General features: G+C 44.8%; 1 protein-coding gene across 2 annotated transcripts in view; it reads right to left on the bottom strand.

The window, feature by feature from the left end:
- The window catches only part of LOC310854833 (cell migration-inducing and hyaluronan-binding protein-like), a 69744-nt gene that overhangs the window by 27753 nt on the left and 23137 nt on the right, over positions 1-18854 (bottom strand). For both annotated transcript variants that reach the window (XM_083759535.1, XM_083759536.1), the window contains 5 exons: positions 16799-16946; positions 15725-15916; positions 6245-6414; positions 3408-3617; positions 583-788 (listed from right to left, as the gene is read on the bottom strand). In XM_083759535.1, coding sequence (XP_083615661.1) covers positions 583-788; positions 3408-3617; positions 6245-6414; positions 15725-15916; positions 16799-16946 — 926 coding nt within the window. The remainder of the gene's footprint in view (positions 1-582; positions 789-3407; positions 3618-6244; positions 6415-15724; positions 15917-16798; positions 16947-18854) is intronic.

Here is an 18854-nt window from a genome sequence, read left to right as displayed (position 1 = left end):
TTATCAATCACATCTTAGACGAGATCGATCGTGCATTATCAATCACATCTTAAGACACGAACAGCACATTCCAGGTGAATAAAAGTAAATGAAGTTTCATTCCAAAGACTATGATTAAACTAAATTAGAAAATTGCTGGCAAAAACAAAACTGACACACGGACGCACGCACACACACACATACAAGTGGCTCTTATTTTGATGAGGCAGTTTCTGCACAGGTAGTCCGTTTCACTTGTAAACAAGCTACAATGGATGAGCTGTCAAAGTACTAGTCGCTAAACCACGTTAGCGACCATATTTACAATATGAAAACTGTCCATCTGCCCGTGTGAAAGCAGCATAACGTCGTGGCAGGATAAAAACGTCTGTAACCCCCTCCACTCACTCTTGAACGAGAAAAAGTGACGTTCACACACGCCAGAAATGAACGTGTTCACAACGACGTTCATCAGGCAGAAATACAGTACGTTCAGTTCACGCTCAACCCAAATGAGAACGTGTTTGTGAACTATCGTTCTTTGAACGCGTTCGGGTACAACACTGCACACACACACACACACACACACACACACACACACACCTGCAGTCCTGGCGCGGGTTGGCCACGTATCCGGGGAACGCCCCGTCGGTGATGTCGCGACACATCTTGCTGTCGCGGTCGGACGGCAGCAGCGTTCCTGCTCGGACCATCAGACCCAGACAGTGGTCAAAGGTGTTCCTCTCCTCGGGCCCATCCTCCGTGAAGTAGCAGTGACCCAGGATGTCATAGCCCACCACGTCCTTAACCTATAGGAGAGCAGAGAGATATGTCCTTAACCAATAGGAGCACAGAGATATGTCCTTAACCTATGGGAACACAGACAGAGATATGTCCTTAACCTATAGAAACACAGAGATATGTCCTTAAAGGACAACTTTAGTTTTTTTCAACCAAGGTTCATGTTTTAGGTTGTCATTAGATAAAGTAAAAGATGAGTGTTAATTTCTTTTCATTTGCTGCTTTCTTTCGTTTTAGGGATTTTAGCTCTTTTTGACAGGGGGGCGGGGGCATTCGAGCATGGGGCTAAATATGTATTTTTTTACCAAATTTTATGGTGATTTATTATTTTATTATTTACTATAGTCCTAATAAACCCCAGGAAATTACATCTGGCCACAGAAGATCACAGGATCTACTGAATGTGAAGGTAGCCTACTGCAAGGCTTATACTGTGTGTATAGGCTCAATATATCAGTTTGTCACATTCAATAGATCCTGTGATCTTTTGTGGCCAGATGTAATTTATTGGGGTTTATTAGGACTATAGTAAATAATAAATAAATAAATTGCCATATTTTTTTGTAAAAAAATACATATTTAGCCCCATGCTCGAATGCCCCCGCCCCCCTGTCAAAAACTGCTAAAATTCCCAAAACGAGAGAAAGCAGCAAATGAAAGAAAATTAACTCTAATAACAACCTAAAACATGAACCTTGGTTGAAAAAAACTAAAGTTGTCCTTTAACCTATGGGAACACAGAGATATGTCCTTAACCTATAGGAACACAGCGATATGTCCTTAACCAGTGACACCAGTGACATCTTCGTTAAGACAGATTTATTCTTTTAACATTTTCTTTTTTTTACAAAAATGTTTAGATTTGTAATATAGTGAGAACGATGGCTTCCATTTGCGCATTGCAACCTTAAAGGTAAACCTTAAACCTAGAAAGCCTGCAGTTTTTATTAGCTTGGATTCTCCATCAATGATGTCACTGGTGGACTGGTTTCTGAACTGCCCACAGCCCTCCTATGAGACACAGACTGAGTAGAAAAAAATTGTGCCATTTTATCATGATTATTAGTGACCTATTGAGGGTCCCAGAGATCATAGAAATGCCATTAAATGGGGGTCTGTAGACTAATGCATGTCAAACTGGGGGTCCTTGAAATTTAACATGTTGAGAATCACTGCTAGAGCCGTAAAAATCTTCTCTTATGGGGGTCCCTGGCATATCTTATCACATGGGGGTCCATGGGCTAATTAGTGTCAATTTGGGGGTCCTTGACCTGAACAAGTTTGGGAACCACTGCCATAATCACAGCTGAAAGTGATCTGCATTCAATTCAAGTGAGTTGGACAGACACTCAGCAGACACGCACGCACATGCACGCACACACACACACACGCACACACACACACACACGCACACACACACACACACACACACACACACACACACACACACACACACACACACACACACACACACACACACACACACACACACACACACACACACACACACACACACACACACACACACACACACACACACACACACACACAGACACAAAGCTTCCTGCTTTATTCTGAGTAATGTGGAAATGAACGCTAGAGCTCGGCTACAGAGTAGACAAACCTCACAACAACGTTTTAAACACGACATGAGATGCGAGAAAAGGAGAGACAGTTCTTTTTTCTTCTCCTTCCCTTGATCTTCCCATTTCCCCAGAGTTTAGGCGAGGTGAGCTATTTAACTGAGTCCCTTTTATCCTAATTTCCATTGTCTGCACAGAGAGAGAGAGAGTGGAGCAGAGTGCTAAGAGAGCTCTTTTTCCCTCTACACCAAACTTGTTTACTAAAAACATTTGCTATTTTTTTGGCTAATGTTGGGGGTTGAACTTGAATAATCATCACACAAAGATGTGGGGCCCCCTGTAGTAGCTCCCAGGATCCCCTAGGGGTCCCGGACGCCCTGTTGAAAACCCCTGCTTTCGAGTCAACTTAAGACTAAGAGTAAAACCTATTTCTATACAGTAATCGTGTGTTCACACAGGCAGACGCAAAGACGCGCTGTGAGTACATTTGGAGCAGCTACATGCATCATTGCATCTTTGCAGATCATGTCGCTGGCTTCCATTGACAATGAATGGTAGAGTGTATCTTTGTATCTTCACGTCGCTGGCTTCCATTGACAATGAATGGTAGACTATATCTTTGTATCTGCCCATATGAACGCAACATATGTATGTATGTGACTCTTTTCGATACAGAGAGAAAAACTGAGAGCAAAATGAGTTAACAGCACAGGCAGACTCTTCACATACTAGAGCATGTCTGAAATAAATGTCAGAGCTGAAATCGACATGTAAATATGAAATAAATGCTTAAACATGTAGCTAGGTGTAATGTTAGAGTCCACAGAAGTGAACCTTTCAAGCCTGTTTTCTCAACTCGCTGTTTCTCTGCAAGACATTACTCTATAAGCCATATCTCCAAAACCGGTGGGTCAAACTGAACAACCAATGTCAATTTGAAGCTATGAGTCCCTGCTTTCACATGAATTACATATGAATTCTGAATGACTCAGCGTTGTTCAGAAGCGGTCACATATGTCCTAAAAAAATGAATATGTCTCTCACCAGCAGGCCGTTGGAGGCGTGGATGGTGACGCAGCGAGAGAAGGAGTGATGGATGGAGAGGTCAGAGACGGAGGTGGGCGGCTCGTAGCCTCCCAGAGAGTCCACGTCTCCGTTCATGTGGAAGTGGACAGGGTAGTGACCCATGGACTGTTGGCCCATGTGAAGCAGCTCTACACCCGAAACATGCACCGCTCGGAAGCCTCTCTCCACCTGTAGGGAGGGAGAGTATAGTTTAGTGGACAGGGTAGTGGCCCCTGGACTGTTGACCCATGTGGTACAGCTCTACGCCCGAAACATGCACCGCCCAGAAGCCTCTCTCCACCTGACGTAGAGGGAGGGACAGTATAGTTTAGTCCAGTGGTTCCCAAACTTTTCCACGTCGAGGACCCCCAGTCCCCACATTGACACAGATTATAGCATGCAGACCCCCATTTGAAGAGATATGCCAGGGACCCCCATAAGAGAAGATTTGTACGGCTCTAACAGTGATTCTCAATCCGTTTAATTTCAAGGACCCCCAGTTTGACATGCATTAGTCTACGGACCCCCGTTTAATGGCATTTCTATCTCTGGGACCCCCAATTTATATTGTATTTTTTTTTTGTATTTTTTACTCAGAGTTACAGACTCATTTTCAGGTTCATTTTGTTCCAAACTATCATTTAGCTGGGGACCCCCTGGAACTCCCTCAAGGACCCCTGGGGGTCCCTGGACCTCACTTTGGGAACCACTGGTTTAGTGGGCGGGGTAGTGACCTATAGCGCACGCACGCACGCGAGCGCAGGCACACACACACACACACACACACACACACACACACAGTCACACACCCATGCATTCATGAGAAATATGTGACATCTCAAACAGCTGCTCATTTGGGAGTTGTGCTGGAAATTCATAATAGGATGTGATGATTCCCATCCCAAGGGAGAGACAGTGAGAATGGTCTCTGGTCTCTCGCCCCTCTCTCTCTCTCTCTCTCTCTCTCTCTGGTTTAGTTTTAGTCTTCTGGATGAAATTGCATTTAGTTTTAGTCAGCCCCCCCTCCCCCCCCCCCCCTCCCCTTCCATATCAAAATACTACTATCGGAAAAGTATCGGTATCAGCCCTTATTTGTCATATCAGGTCATATCATATCGGCGAATATGCCAGTCTAACCACCGATCCGACACAAGGGTAAGGGGTTGACACTATAAAATATTGGGGCATGTGGAGTTTGCTTTGGAGTTGCTCAAACTGCAAGTGCACATTGATTGATTGATTGATTGAAATATTTATTAACAGTTTGTAGAATTTACAGTACATTTTAAGCACAAACTCAATACAAAGACTGTTAACTGTGAGTGGACGACCCAATTAAGCATTACACTTGTTTACAACAGGGTCCACATTGTTCAATTCATCAAAAGTTCGGAATTATTACTTTTTGTTTTAATGTCGAAGTAAACACAGTTATTTAAAATATGTGTGAGGAGTCTGCTATAAACACAACACGAGATATATACTGTAGCTAGATAGCTATAAACACAACACGAGATATATAGCTAGATAGCTATAAACACAACACGAGATATATAGCTAGATAGCTATAAACACAACACGAGATATATAGCTAGATAGCTATAAACACAACACGGAACACTGGTATCGGTATTCGGTATCGGTATCGACTGAAGCCCAACACACACCGTCTGCAAACGCTGGGCGTCAAAACAGCCGCCTCCATTATTTTCAATGAACCTATCGCACACCGTCGGCGTCCGACGCGCGTTCACGCCTCGCCTGATACGCCACTGTTCTATTTTCCAGGCGTTGCCGCGCCTGTGCCGCGTCGCTGCGCACCCGGTGTGTGTTGGGCTTAACACGGATCGGATTGGATCGGGAACGAAAAAAGTTCATCTCCCTACATCTCCCTACTTTCTATCACATCTGGGTCCCTTTAGCTGGTGATGAGAGGAGACGGGATGAGAGGAGGGGAGTTCGTCAATTTGGGTTGGGAACAAATTAAATGCAGAATAACAACGTTTTGCAAAGAAAGAACTGGGAGAAATAGTGTTGGTGCCAATTTTTATTTTGCAGATGATAACTGGAAAGTGATAGCCTGTGAATCGCTGCGCGATGATTAGCACTTATGATTAAATCATCTAATTGCTGCGCCATGATTAAGACTTATTATGAAATCATCTCTAGTTTTTCTGTAATTTCCAGATTGTTGTGTTTGGGTTTGTCCTCTTGTCCTCTGGGAGGGAGCGTCTGAGTTAACACAAAGTATGCCACGCACGCACACTGCGAGGCGTTGTGAGCTTAGAGTATATATGAATAGAGACGGCACCGGATTTCTCCTCCCATCTACTTGCATTAAGTTGCTCAAAAGTAGCCTTGCTAATAAGCCAGCCGTAATAAGTCGTGTGGTATTTGAGTCTGGAGATGCTGTGTATGGATCTTGTTTCCCGGGGGGCGGGGCAGGCAATTTGTTTTTGCCAACGGCTGATTCGGTCTGGCTTATTAGTGCAAAAGTACATGAGGCGATTTCACTCCTCCTTCCAGGCATTCTGGGATTGATTGGGCCAAACTCATGAACGCGCTGGCCGATGACTGTCATTGCACTGAAACAGTGTCAGCATGTGTAAAATCAGCCATTACGACGCCATCGAGGCACCGCCAAATTACATTTTAGTCGACTAAATCACCTTTAGATTTAGTCAAACTAAATCTACAGTAAAACTAAAACTAGACTAACACAAAAACATTCCAGGTGACCAAAATGTGACTAAAACTAAAATCAAAAGTTGCTGCCAAAAACAACACTGCAGAGCAGGGCAGGTAGACTGCAGTACCTTCAGGTGTCCACCGAAGGTGTCAAAGGTGAAGAACTTGCAGGCCTCGTTGTCGTAGCAACGCGGCTCCATCTCTCCACGAATCAGAATGTTCCGAGTCAGCAGGCCCACCTCTGCCCTCATGTCCACCCCGTCCACTGAAGCCCCCTGGTGGACGAACTGAGCTCTGCCTGCGAGAGACAGAGAGACACACACACACACAGAACACACACACACACACACACACACACACACACACACACACACACACACACACACACACACACACACACAGACACAGACACAGACACACACACACACACACACACACACACACACACACACACACACACACACACACACACACACACACACACCAGTGTTCATTTTTTCAGCAAATTTTGATTTAGTCTTATAGTCTTTTGAATAACACAAATTTAGTCTTTAATCCCATTTAGTCTTCTGAAATTCTTTAGTCTTAGTCGACTAAATATCAACATATTTCTTAGTCTTTAGGTCTTTTAGTCAAATACATTTTAGGTTTGGATATGCATATAAATAGATTTATAGCTTAATATGAAACATGTCTTGCTTTATTTTTAAAATTGAATGTGCAGACGGCAGAGAACACATTCATGTTCTTTACAAACAGATCCACGGAACACATAACTCTGAAGTCTGAGCAAGTAAACAAGTTATTGTTTTCTACGGTTTTCTAAAATCAAAAAGATCCCCCTCCACCCACACACACACAGCCCTCATTAGTATCATGTTGGTACAGAAAACGAGCCCTCTTTGTCAAACGTATAGCTGACGGCTCTCTGACGGCTTAAATTACAATTACATCGACGTCAAACCATCTGCTGCAAAGCAGTGCATGCATACAGACATACATACATACAGACATGCACACGCTCACGCACATGCGTACACGCTCACGCACGCACGCACGCACGCACGCACGCACACACACACACACACACACACACACACACACACACACACACACACACACACACACACACACACACACACACACACACACCTGTATTTTTATTAAACACTTTTTACAGGCTGAGCAAAACTCTGCTTTCTGCATCCTCTCCAGAAATGGAGAGAAAACTGTACTTTCTGACGATGACAGGCATGCATGAGTCTGTGTGTTCGTACACGCGCGTGTGCGCGTGTGTTTTTGTTTTGTTTTGTAGAGAAAAAGAAATGAACAGGAACAGGAAGGAGAAGAAGGAATTGGACAGAAATAGAAAAACAATTAAAATCCACAGCAGGTCCTCCTCACTTCCCACTACCCACACATCCACGCTCTGCGCCGCGCAAGCACACTGATTAAGGGAACTAACTGACGAGATGGAAATGGAAACAGTGGAGATTAAAAACCTCCACGCCAAATTAATTCTAAAAGACAGATGGTCACGCCCACGTATATCTTCAGTTTAGCTTCAATTTCCCTGTCTTCCTTCAACTGGAACAACTTTGATTCGTCTTGAACGACACAACTATTTAAGAGACGTCAGCAGAAACTAACCTATTGTGCGGAATATAAGGCTACGATTTTTTTCCAATGGAAATATCCTAAAAAACGGTGTCACTATTATAATCGGGGTCTAGACTAGTTGACGTTCAATGTTCTTTTTCCCCAAACGAGTCTTGAAAAACGGGGGTCGTCATATAATCAGAGTCATTTTATATTGGACACAATACGGTAAATGCTGAAGTCAAAGAGACCTGTAATGTTGAAGTGACTAAAAAGAAACACCTCGGATCAACTACTAGACTGTCAGTGTCAGGACATTTGCAGAGGGAAAACAGTGGCTGATTAGACCACTCTGTACAGCTGGGGAGGTGAAGCTTTGGACCGCTTGGTACAGCTGGGGCAGTGGTTCCCAAAGTGGGGTCCTTGAGGGAGTTCCAGGGGGTCCCCAGCTAAATGATAGTTTGTAACCAAATTGACCCTTATGGGTCTGAAGTGTAAATGGTGCATTCATATACGTAGCGCCTTTATCCAAGGCGCTTTACATAGATTGTGCATTACATTCACCCATTCACACACACATTCATACACCGATGGCAGAGGAAACCATGCAAGGCACCAACCAACACATCAGGAGCAATTACAATTTACAATTTACAATTTAGGCATTTAGCAGACGCTCTTAATCCAGAGCGACTTACATTTAAGCAAGAACAAAAGCATGGGAATACATCACATAAAAGTATTTATCATGAAACATGCGTAAGCTAAGAAAGTAACAGTGGAATATCTATATAATGAAACTATACATACACTATACATATAAACTATACATATTTACTACTATGCTATACATATGTACTATGGCGTGCTATGACTAAATACAATACAAGTATAGTGCTGTCTACATAACATGCTATAAGTCTGTATCAAATGCTATCTAAGCCAACATAAATGCTATCTAAGGGGTTAGGGTAAGTGCTATGGGCCATGATGGAGTCTGAAAAGGTGGGTTTTCAGGCTACGGCGGAAGATTGGGAGTAATGCTGCAGTTCTGACTGCAATGGGAAGTGCATTCCACAGTTTTGGAGCCAGAAGGGAGAAGAGTTTGGGACGTGTGGAGCGTTGTCCCGGCGTTTTTAGTGAGGGTACTTCCAGCTTCCCTGCGTTGGCTGATCTGAGTGCGCGGGAGGGTTTGTAGTAAGTAAGTAAGTAAATTTTATTTATAAAGCACTTATCAAAACAACAGTTACAAAGTGCTGTACAACAGGTAAAAAACAATCAATTAAAAGCAACAAATCACAGCTCAAAATACAAACGAAATAAATAAGTTTTCAGTGACTTCTTAAAAATGTCAACAGACTCTGCATTCTTTATAAAAAGGGGGAGGGCATTCCACAATGTGGGAGCAGCTACGGCAAATGCCCGGTCGCCCTTGGTTACCCGTTTCGTCGCCGGAATTTTCAGTAGGCCCTTGTCTGAGGACCGGAGTGATCTTGTGTTTTGTTTTGGGAGCAGAAGGTCTGAGATGTAGGGTGGGGCCAGCCCATGTAACGCCTTATAAGTGGTAAGAATTATTTTGAAGTTGATTCTGGATTTAATGGGTAACCAGTGAAGTGAAGCGAGCACCGGTGTGATATGTGATCTGCGATTGGTGTTTGTAAGAATCCTGGCGGCTGTGTTCTGAATTAATTGTAGTTGATGAATGGATGACGCGGAGAGGGAGGTATATAGTCCATTACAGTAGTCAAGTCGGGAAGAGATGAAAGCATGAATTAATTTTTTTTTAAGATATTTTTTTGCGGCTTACGCCTTTTATTGATTTTTGAAGGGACAGACAGTAGGCTGACAGGAAACGGGAGAGAGATGGGGGGATGACATGCAGTAAAGGCCGTGTCGGGCTCGGGAGTCGAACCCGCGGCACACTGCGACTGGATTACCAGTCCGGTGCCCAGACCGTTACGCCACGGCCTGGGCGAGTGGTTTTATTTTAGAGATGTTACGTAAGTGGAAAAAACAGGACTGGGTGACCTTCTTTACGTGAAACTTGAAATTCATGTGGCTTCATTGTAGGGTTCAATCATACTTGTAAGATATGGGGGAGCCATACCTTTGGTTGCTTTGAATGCCAGCATCAGAGTTTTGTATTCTGTGCGGGCAGCGACCGGGAGCCAGTGGAGGGAGCAGAGCAGGGGGGAGACATGTGAGAATTTTGGCTGGTTGAAGACCAAGCGAGCTGCTGCATTTTGGATCAGCTGGAGAGGCTTAAGTGCACATGCTGGTAGGCCAGTAAGGAGGGAGTTACAGTAGTCGAGTTTTGACAAGACTGTTGTCTGGATTAGGAGCTGGGCTGATTCCTGGGTGAGGAACGGTCTAATTCGTCGTATGTTATAGAGTGTGAACCTACAGGATCGAGTGACAGCTGTGATGTGAGCTTTGAACGAGAGCTGACTGTCCAGGACAACACCAAGATTCCTGGCTGTTGGGACAGACGTTACCAGGGCATTGTCTACGGAAATAGTTAGCTCCCGCATAGGGCAGGACTTAGCTGGGAAGAAGAGAAGCTCAGTCTTGTCTGGGTTCAGCTTGAGATGGTTGGAGGACATCCACTGTGAGATGTCAGCCAGGCATGCAGTGATGCGCTCTTCCACCTGAGTGGTAGAGGGGGGGAAGGATAGGAACAGTTGTGTGTCATCGGCGTAGCAGTGATAGGATATATTGTGAGCAGAGATGATAGTGCCAAGGGATTTAGTGTACAGTGAGAAAAGGAGGGGACCAAGTACAGATCCCTGTGGGACCCCAGTTTGGAGGGTTCGGGGGGATGATAACAGACCTTTCCAGGAAACCTGGTAGGTCCGGTCGGTGAGGTAGGAGGAGAACCACTTTAGTGCCGTTCCACCGATGCCTAGCTCCGCTAGGGTGTCTAGGAGCAGCTGGTGGTTCACTGTGTCAAATGCTGCTGATAGGTCTAGGAGAATCAGTACTGCAGAGTGGGAAGCAGCTTGGGCAGCATGTAGTGCTTCTGTGACTGCCAGCAGGGCAGTTTCTGTGGAGTGGGCCTTCTTGAATCCGGACTATTAGGGTTCAGTGTCTTGCTCAAGGACACTTCGACACTAACTCTGGGGGAGCCCGGGTTCAAACTGGCAACATTGCAGTTACCATCCAGCCACTCTACCCCTGAGCCACCGCCGCCGCCCACAGAGTGTACAAATGGAATGTACAAATGGAACCAAATGGACCCGGTCTTAGGAAATGGTGCGGTCAACAGGTAAAAGCTGATGTCACAACTTTTGCCATGCCTGTGCCTCTTAAGTCCATTTCCAGGACAGACTTAGTTCAAGAACAAAATGTCTGATACCTCTGTTTGACTTTGTATCTCCTGCAGGAGACATTGAGCATGCTGCACGGGGCTATTTTGTGAAAAAAACATTTATATTTTACGTAAATCGAGTGTACAGGGCGAGAATGGGGTGGTAAACCCCATTTTGCAAATTGTGGTGCCAGCAAAGTTCAGGTACATGGTGTTGAAGACCTCCTATGACGGTGTAACTGGCTATATGGGCTGTCGAAAAATGTAGAAGCTGATCCAACGCAATTTATTTTGGCCCCGGTTGAAAAGAGATGTTTGGTTTGGTTTCATTAAAACATGCCATGCTCGTCCAATAGGAGTTGATAAATCATCCTTGAGAGTTGGGCAACCAGACAAAAGGCCACAGAAATGTAATTGCTGAGGCCCTGTAATTACATGCTGTCTTAAACTGGTTACAGTTTGTGCCTGAATCAGTCTCACCTTGCTGTCTCTCTCTCCTCTTAATATGCTCCAATTTACAATTTACAATTTAGGCATTTAGCAGACGCTCTTGATCCAGAGCGACTTACATTTAAGTAAAAACAAAGCATGTCATACATCACATATATAAAAAGTAGTTATCATGAATCGTGTATAAGCTAAGAACGTAACAGTGGAGTATCTATGTCAACTATACATACTATACTATATTATATATTATACAATATACATGTATATATATTGAATAATAATAATAATAATAATAATAACAATATTTGATGAATTGAACAATGTGGACCCTGTTGTAAACAAGTGTAATGCTTAATTGGGTCGTCCACTCACAGTTAACAGTCTTTGTATTGAGTTTGTGCTTAAAATGTACTGTAAATTCTACAAACTGTTAATAAATATTTCAATCAATCAATCAAAAACATGTGTACTATAAAGTGCTATGACTACATAAAATGCAATTCTAGTGCTGTCTACGTAACGAGCTATACTGTAAGTCTGTCTAAAATACTATCTAAGTCGACATAAAATGTTATCTAAGGGGCTAGGCTAGGGCAAGTGCTACGGGCCATGGTGGAGTCTATAGAGGTGGGTTTTCAGACTACGGCGGAAGATTGGGAGTGAGGCTGCAGTTCTGACTGTGATGGGAAGTGCATTCCATAGTTTTGGAGCCAGAAGGGAGAAGAGTTTGGGACGTGTGGAGCGCTCCTACACTACAGGTACCAAGGTTGCAGAGGGGGTGAGGTGGTGTTTGGTGGGATGGGTCAGGTATTAGTATGGTTCATAGTTAAACTGTAAAGATAAGTTGATATTACAGAGTACCTGTTTGGTCTCCTCTGGGGGGGGGGGGGGGGGTCCTTAGTTACACATACACTACATGTTCACACATTCATACATGCACTATACACTACTGATACAACTGACTACTCACACCCTACTTTAATAGTAAAGTATAATTTATGTTTTATTTAGTTTCAAATAAATACATTTTTGAGGGGATATACCAGTCTATGGGATATACACAGGTTTAATGTTTGTCTTTAGTTCAATGTTTGTTATTTAAACGCCATTGACACTGAAGGGAAAATGTACGTCAAAATGTACCTCATTACGTCATATTGTCTTTTTAATTTTTATTGTCAATGGCATTTAATGTTTGTGTTCACCATTACATCACCTAATCAACATGAGTTAGACTAAAATATATTAACACCCCTCACTTCACATGGGTGTGATTTTTACATTTATTACTGTGTGTCGTCTCCCATATTTGTCATGATTTGAATCAGTTCATGACAAGATGGGACCCATTTGTACACTCTCAGAGTCAAATTACCATTGATTTTACAATATAACTTGGGGGTCCGAGAGATAGAAATGCCATTAAATGGGGGTCCGTAGACAAATGCATGTCACACTGGGGGGTCCTTGAAATTAAACGGATTGAGAATCTCTGCTAGAGCCGTAAAAATCATGTCTTATTGGGGTCCCTGTGGCATATCTTTTCAAACGGGGGGTCCTTGATGTGAAAAGGTTTGGGAACAAGTGAGCTAGGGTGAAGCTTTGGATACGTGGACATGATGGAGCCAAGGAAACACACACACACGCACGCACACGCACGCACACGCACACGCACACGCACACACACACACACACACACACACACACACACACACACACACACACACACACACACACACACTCCCCCCAGGATGCAACCAGGCACAGACTTTCCCTTGGCCCTGACTCAGTCCAAACACCTTCCACAGAACCTGAGGCTGTGTGGAGCTGTTTAGTTTACTGACACACACTGACTTTCTTTTCCGAGAGAGACTCGCTTTTCCTTTCCGACCCTCTCCCAGGAGGAGAACGCTGTCGCTCGGAATGGGATTTTAATCGCTTAGAGGAGACGATTCCAAAAGTTCCAAAACAAACCAACCAACCGATGGCTTTCCTCCAAATCCCCTCAATGTCAAACGGAAACGGAATCATAATAGAAGAGGGAAACATACATAATAAACAAAGTCTCACAAACACATTTTCATCACAAGACAGAGACTCGTCGTTTGGTTTCCTCATTAATCTTCCCCCCAAAACTCTTCAGATGCAGCGCGAAGATTGTAATGAGTGTGTGTGTGTGTGTGTGTGTGTGTGTGTGTGTGTGTGTGTGTGTGTGTGTGTGTGTGTGTGTGTGTGTGTGTGTGTGTGTGTGTGTGTGTCTACCGATACTGCCAAGAGAAAACCCTCATAGACAAGATATTTCCTTCCGATGAAAAATAATCAACCAATCTCAATCACACATGGGTGCACACATACACACGGACATTCACAAACAGTCGCATGCACGCCGCATGCATGTGCACACAAACACGCACACGAACACGAACACACACACACACACACACACACACACACACACACACACACACACACACACACACACACACACACACACACACACACACACACACACACACACACTCCTGTGCAAACAGAGCTGCAGCCTTGCATGATTTAAGGACAGAATGTGCATTGATTCTTAGTAGGTCAGTCAGTCAGTCATAGTCAGTCAGTCGTACGGACGGGCGGACGGAAAACCTCTCAAAACCTGCATGGAAGCTGTCCAGCACTATTAATCTCAAATTGCACCTCTCTAAACTATTTTTGAGGGGCGCCAGCCCCTCCTATATACAGGTATAATGTTTGTTTTTCCTTAAACAAACATTAAAAACGCCATTGACATAGTTTAATGTTTGTTACTTGCGCAAGCAAAACGCGCATGTAAAGTTGTTTGTCCGGTGCTCTTGATGGTGACATAATAAAGGTAGGTTTCAGATTACATACATGTATACATAGAGGCATTACCTTTAATCCACCCGACACTGAAACCTACCTTTATTACGTCACCATCGAGAGCCAGTTATACCCTGGCATTGGTACATATCTTCATTACGTCACTCTCAAATCATGCAGCCACGGCATACGCATAAAACAACCCAAGTAACCACAGTATACTACTCATCAACTTACAAATTACATATACATATACAACTTACATATACATAAAGTACAAGATATGTACCAATGCCAGGGTATAACTGGCTCGAAAGTTCGTAGCGGTCGACAGAGTGCAGTTCTAGTTTGGTCAATGTTTGTTTTGTCCATGTTTGTTTTGTCTGATAATTACCTCATAAAAGATGTATATATAGCGCCCCTCACTTCACACGTGTGTAATTTTGTTGTATATTTATGGAACACAGCATACTGTGAAGCTGTTCACACAAAGTTCACCTAACTTTGCTACTACAGGGAAAACATGAACATATGATGCTCTTTTTGGCACTCTATATTCTATCCCTGTGTTTGCTGTTTGAGGTTATATTATTATATTTATTGTATTATTGTCTCCACCAGGCCGAAGGCATGTGGGGAGAGTATGTTTTGCACTCCGTCCGTCCGCGTGTCCGTGTGTGTGTGTGTGTGTGTGTGTGTCCGTGAACAGCTAATCTCGGCCACCGTTAACCCGGTCGATGCCATATTTTGCACACACACTCCCTGGATGCCAACCATGAACCTCTGCCCCAAACTTTCCAGAACGGCCTGTTATAGCGCCACCAGGAGGCCACTTTGTGCAAAACAAGTTTTTCGATGCCATATTTTGCACACACACTCCCTGGATGCCAACCATGAACCTCTGCCCCAAACTTTCCAGAACGGCCTGTTATAGCGCCACCAGGAGGCCGCTTTGTGCAAAACAAGTTTTTGCACAGTACACCTACAGATTTTGTCCAAACATCACGCAAATTGGTACACAGTCTCTCTAGAGCCATTCAACGAAACGGGTCTTTCAGATTTATCAGACTCCATCCTGATTGGTTAAGATTGGCTTCCAAAGTTCACAGGAGTGCTCAGTTTCAAACAAAATGCTGCAAATCATGAACACATCGCGTGATTTCCCTGAAATTGTGCACCCACATTCCCACTAGGCCGAGGACGAAATGCCACATGAACAATTTCAACTCAGCCTCAAGGTGGCGCTATAACTGGCCGAAAAGTGTTTTTACCTCTAACTGCACGGATCTGTGGATAACCTGGTGGAGACCTGTGCCCGGAAGGGCACTTTTTCTAGTTATTGATGTTATTATATTTGCTGCTGCATTGTCTGAAGGAAGCTAAACTAAAATAAGTGTTGGTGGGTAATGGGGTCACTCACCGTGACCTTTGACCTGGGTGGGGGTGCATGACGGACAGGGCAGCAGGCTGAACTCCTCGGCCTGGTGCATGGAGTAGTCAGTGCTGGAGACCACCACCCGATCCCCCGCGCTCCACCCCTCTGGGGGCTCCGCAAGCTCCAGGATGGTGCTGTTGGAGATGAGGGTGATGGAGACACAGGCCTGGGGACGCACTGGAGAGACACACACACACACACACACACACACACATTTGAAATGTTTATTTATGTCCACATAATGAGAAGTACAGGAATACCTTGTACAAAGGACATAAACGTGGGAGAGCAGCCAGTTACAACGTGCATGGGCGTTACATACAGTACAGCTGACATGTCGGACACAGGACAGCATCGTTACATACAGTACAGCTGACATGTCGGACACAGGGCAGCATCGTTACATACAGTACAGCTGACATGTCGGACACAGGACAGCATCGTTACATACAGTACAGCTGACATGTCGGACACAGGGCAGCATCGTTACATACAGTACAGCTGACATGTCGGACACAGGGCAGCAGACATAAATCATGGATAAAGGAAACCGCCTCCTCCAAATTGAGCGGCTTCTTATAATGGCTGAAACTGAGCAATACCTCGCTAACTGCTTGGCTCTCCTTTTGGAAAGGCCGGCCATTTGTAAGCCCCTCACAACCAACTTACAGTATGCACATGCCCTAGGCTGCCAAATATAAAAACTAACACACACACACACACACACACACGTCTGAAACGGTATTAACACATTCCCTCTCGTTACACTAGGTGCCAAACAAAATTTAATGTGAGGAATACCACAGTAGAAGAAGAGATCCTGGGAAACCAGGAAGTGCAGCCCCCTGAGATCGATCAAGGCCTGCAGAAATGCATTTTTGTCGACTAAATCGACCGTAGATTTAGTCGACTGAAATCATATGACATTTAGTCACACTAGAACCTTTCAGATGACTAAAATATGAAAATATAAAACTACATGAAATTGTATTCAAAAGACGAGTCAGACTAGACAGACTAGACAGACAGACAGACAGACAGACAGACAGACAGACGTACCCAGTTTCCCACACAGGAAGCGGACCCTGTAGTTGTGACAGAGTCCGTGGTTCTGCTCGGCGTTCAGACACACCAGGCCATAGTCCTTGTCGTTCTTATGGAGCACATCTCCACTCTGATTGGCTGGCACGCCCTCGTGTGTCTCGGCCTGAATGGAGGGACATGGATGGTAGAGAGACAGTGAGATTGGCAGGGCCGGAGGGACAGAGAGAGACAATGCATAATCTTTTCATAGTTTCACAAGATCGTATTACCTAAAGTGTTAATGTCACACAGCACTGTTTACATTACATTAATTCCTATTTATATCCATACATACATTGTTTTATCTTGATTGTATTGTTCCACTTTTGCTTTGGCAATGTAAACGTACGTTTTCTCATGCCAATAAAGCTCTTTTGAATTTAATTGACTTGAGAGAGAAAGACAGAGCCACACTGCAGCACATCATCAGTCATGAAAAGACAAGCTCAGACTTAACGGGCCATTTTTATGTTAATGACTCACTCACTCACACACAACAGTGATGCAGGGGACAGAGCTTCTGTCCATGGAAGGCTAACAGCTGCTGCTTTACTGCCTTCAATGGTGCTCTCAGGCTTAGACTAACATTCGCTGGCCTGTGTGTGTGTGTGTGTGTGTGTGTGTGTGTGTGTGTGTGTGTGTGTGTGTGTGTGTGTGTGTGTGTGTGTGCTAGAAAAATGCAATTCATTAATAACGGCAGACGGGCCTTGCCAGCCAGGCAGCGTCCGTCCGTCCGTCCTTCCATCCGCGGAGCGGCTGACCAATGGCAGCAGAGACAGAGGTCTGCCAACATGTATCTACATCAGCTTTACATTTTACAACATGAAACAGTGTACCTTTGTAGTTTGTACACTTACAGATGAAACGTTTACTGTTCAAATAGTGAGAACACCATTCTTTCCCCGGCCTGTTACTGTATGTTACTGTAGCACACATTATGTCTGAGGAGCCCGAGGCCATAATTCAAGCTGATAGACACACAGGAGAGGCTGCAGACAGGCTGATAGACACACAGGAGAGGATGCAGACAGGCTGATAGACACACAGGAGAGGCTGCAGACAGGCTGATAGACACACAGGAGAGGATGCAGACAGGCTGATAGACACACAGGAGAGGCTGCAGACAGGCTGATAGACACACAGGAGAGGCTGCAGACAGGCTGATAGACACACAGGAGAGGCTGCAGACAGGCTGATAGACACACAGGAGAGGCTGCAGACAGGCTGATAGACACACAGGAGAGGCTGCAGTGCTCTGATAGACACACAGGAGAGGCTGCAGTGCTCTGATAGACACACAGGAGAGGCTGCAGTGCTCTGATAGAAACACAGGAGAGGCTGCAGTGCTCTGATAGACACACAGGAGAGGCTGCAGTGCTCTGATAGACACACAGGAGAGGCTGCAGTGCTCTGATAGACACACAGGAGAGGCTGCAGTGCTCTGATAGAAACACAGGAGAGGCTGCAGACAGGCTGATAGACACACAGGAGAGGCTGCAGTGCTCTGATAGACACACAGGAGAGGCTGCAGACAGGCTGATAGACACACAGGAGAGGCTGCAGTGCTCTGATAGACACACAGGAGAGGCTGCAGTGCTCTGATAGAAACACAGGAGAGGCTGCAGTGCTCTGATAGACACACAGGATAGGCTGCAGTGCTCTGATAGACACACAGGAGAGGCTGCAGTGCTCTGATAGACACACAGGAGAGGCTGCAGTGCTCTGATAGACACACAGGAGAGGCTGCAGTGCTCTGATAGACACACAGGAGAGGCTGCAGTGCTCTGATAGACACACAGGAGAGGCTGCAGTGCTCTGATAGACACACAGGAGAGGCTGCAGTGCTCTGATAGAAACACAGGAGAGGCTGCAGTGCTCTGATAGACACACAGGAGAGGCTGCAGTGCTCTGATAGACACACAGGAGAGGCTGCAGTGCTCTGATAGACACACAGGAGAGGCTGCAGTGCTCTGATAGAAACACAGGAGAGGCTGCAGTGCTCTGATAGACACACAGGAGAGGCTGCAGTGCT

Source organism: Protomyctophum parallelum (assembly GCF_964188405.1).
Source record: "Protomyctophum parallelum genome assembly, chromosome: 2".
In the NCBI taxonomy this organism is placed as follows: Eukaryota; Metazoa; Chordata; class Actinopteri; order Myctophiformes; family Myctophidae; genus Protomyctophum; species Protomyctophum parallelum.
This window is presented reverse-complemented; position numbering and strand designations above follow the sequence as displayed.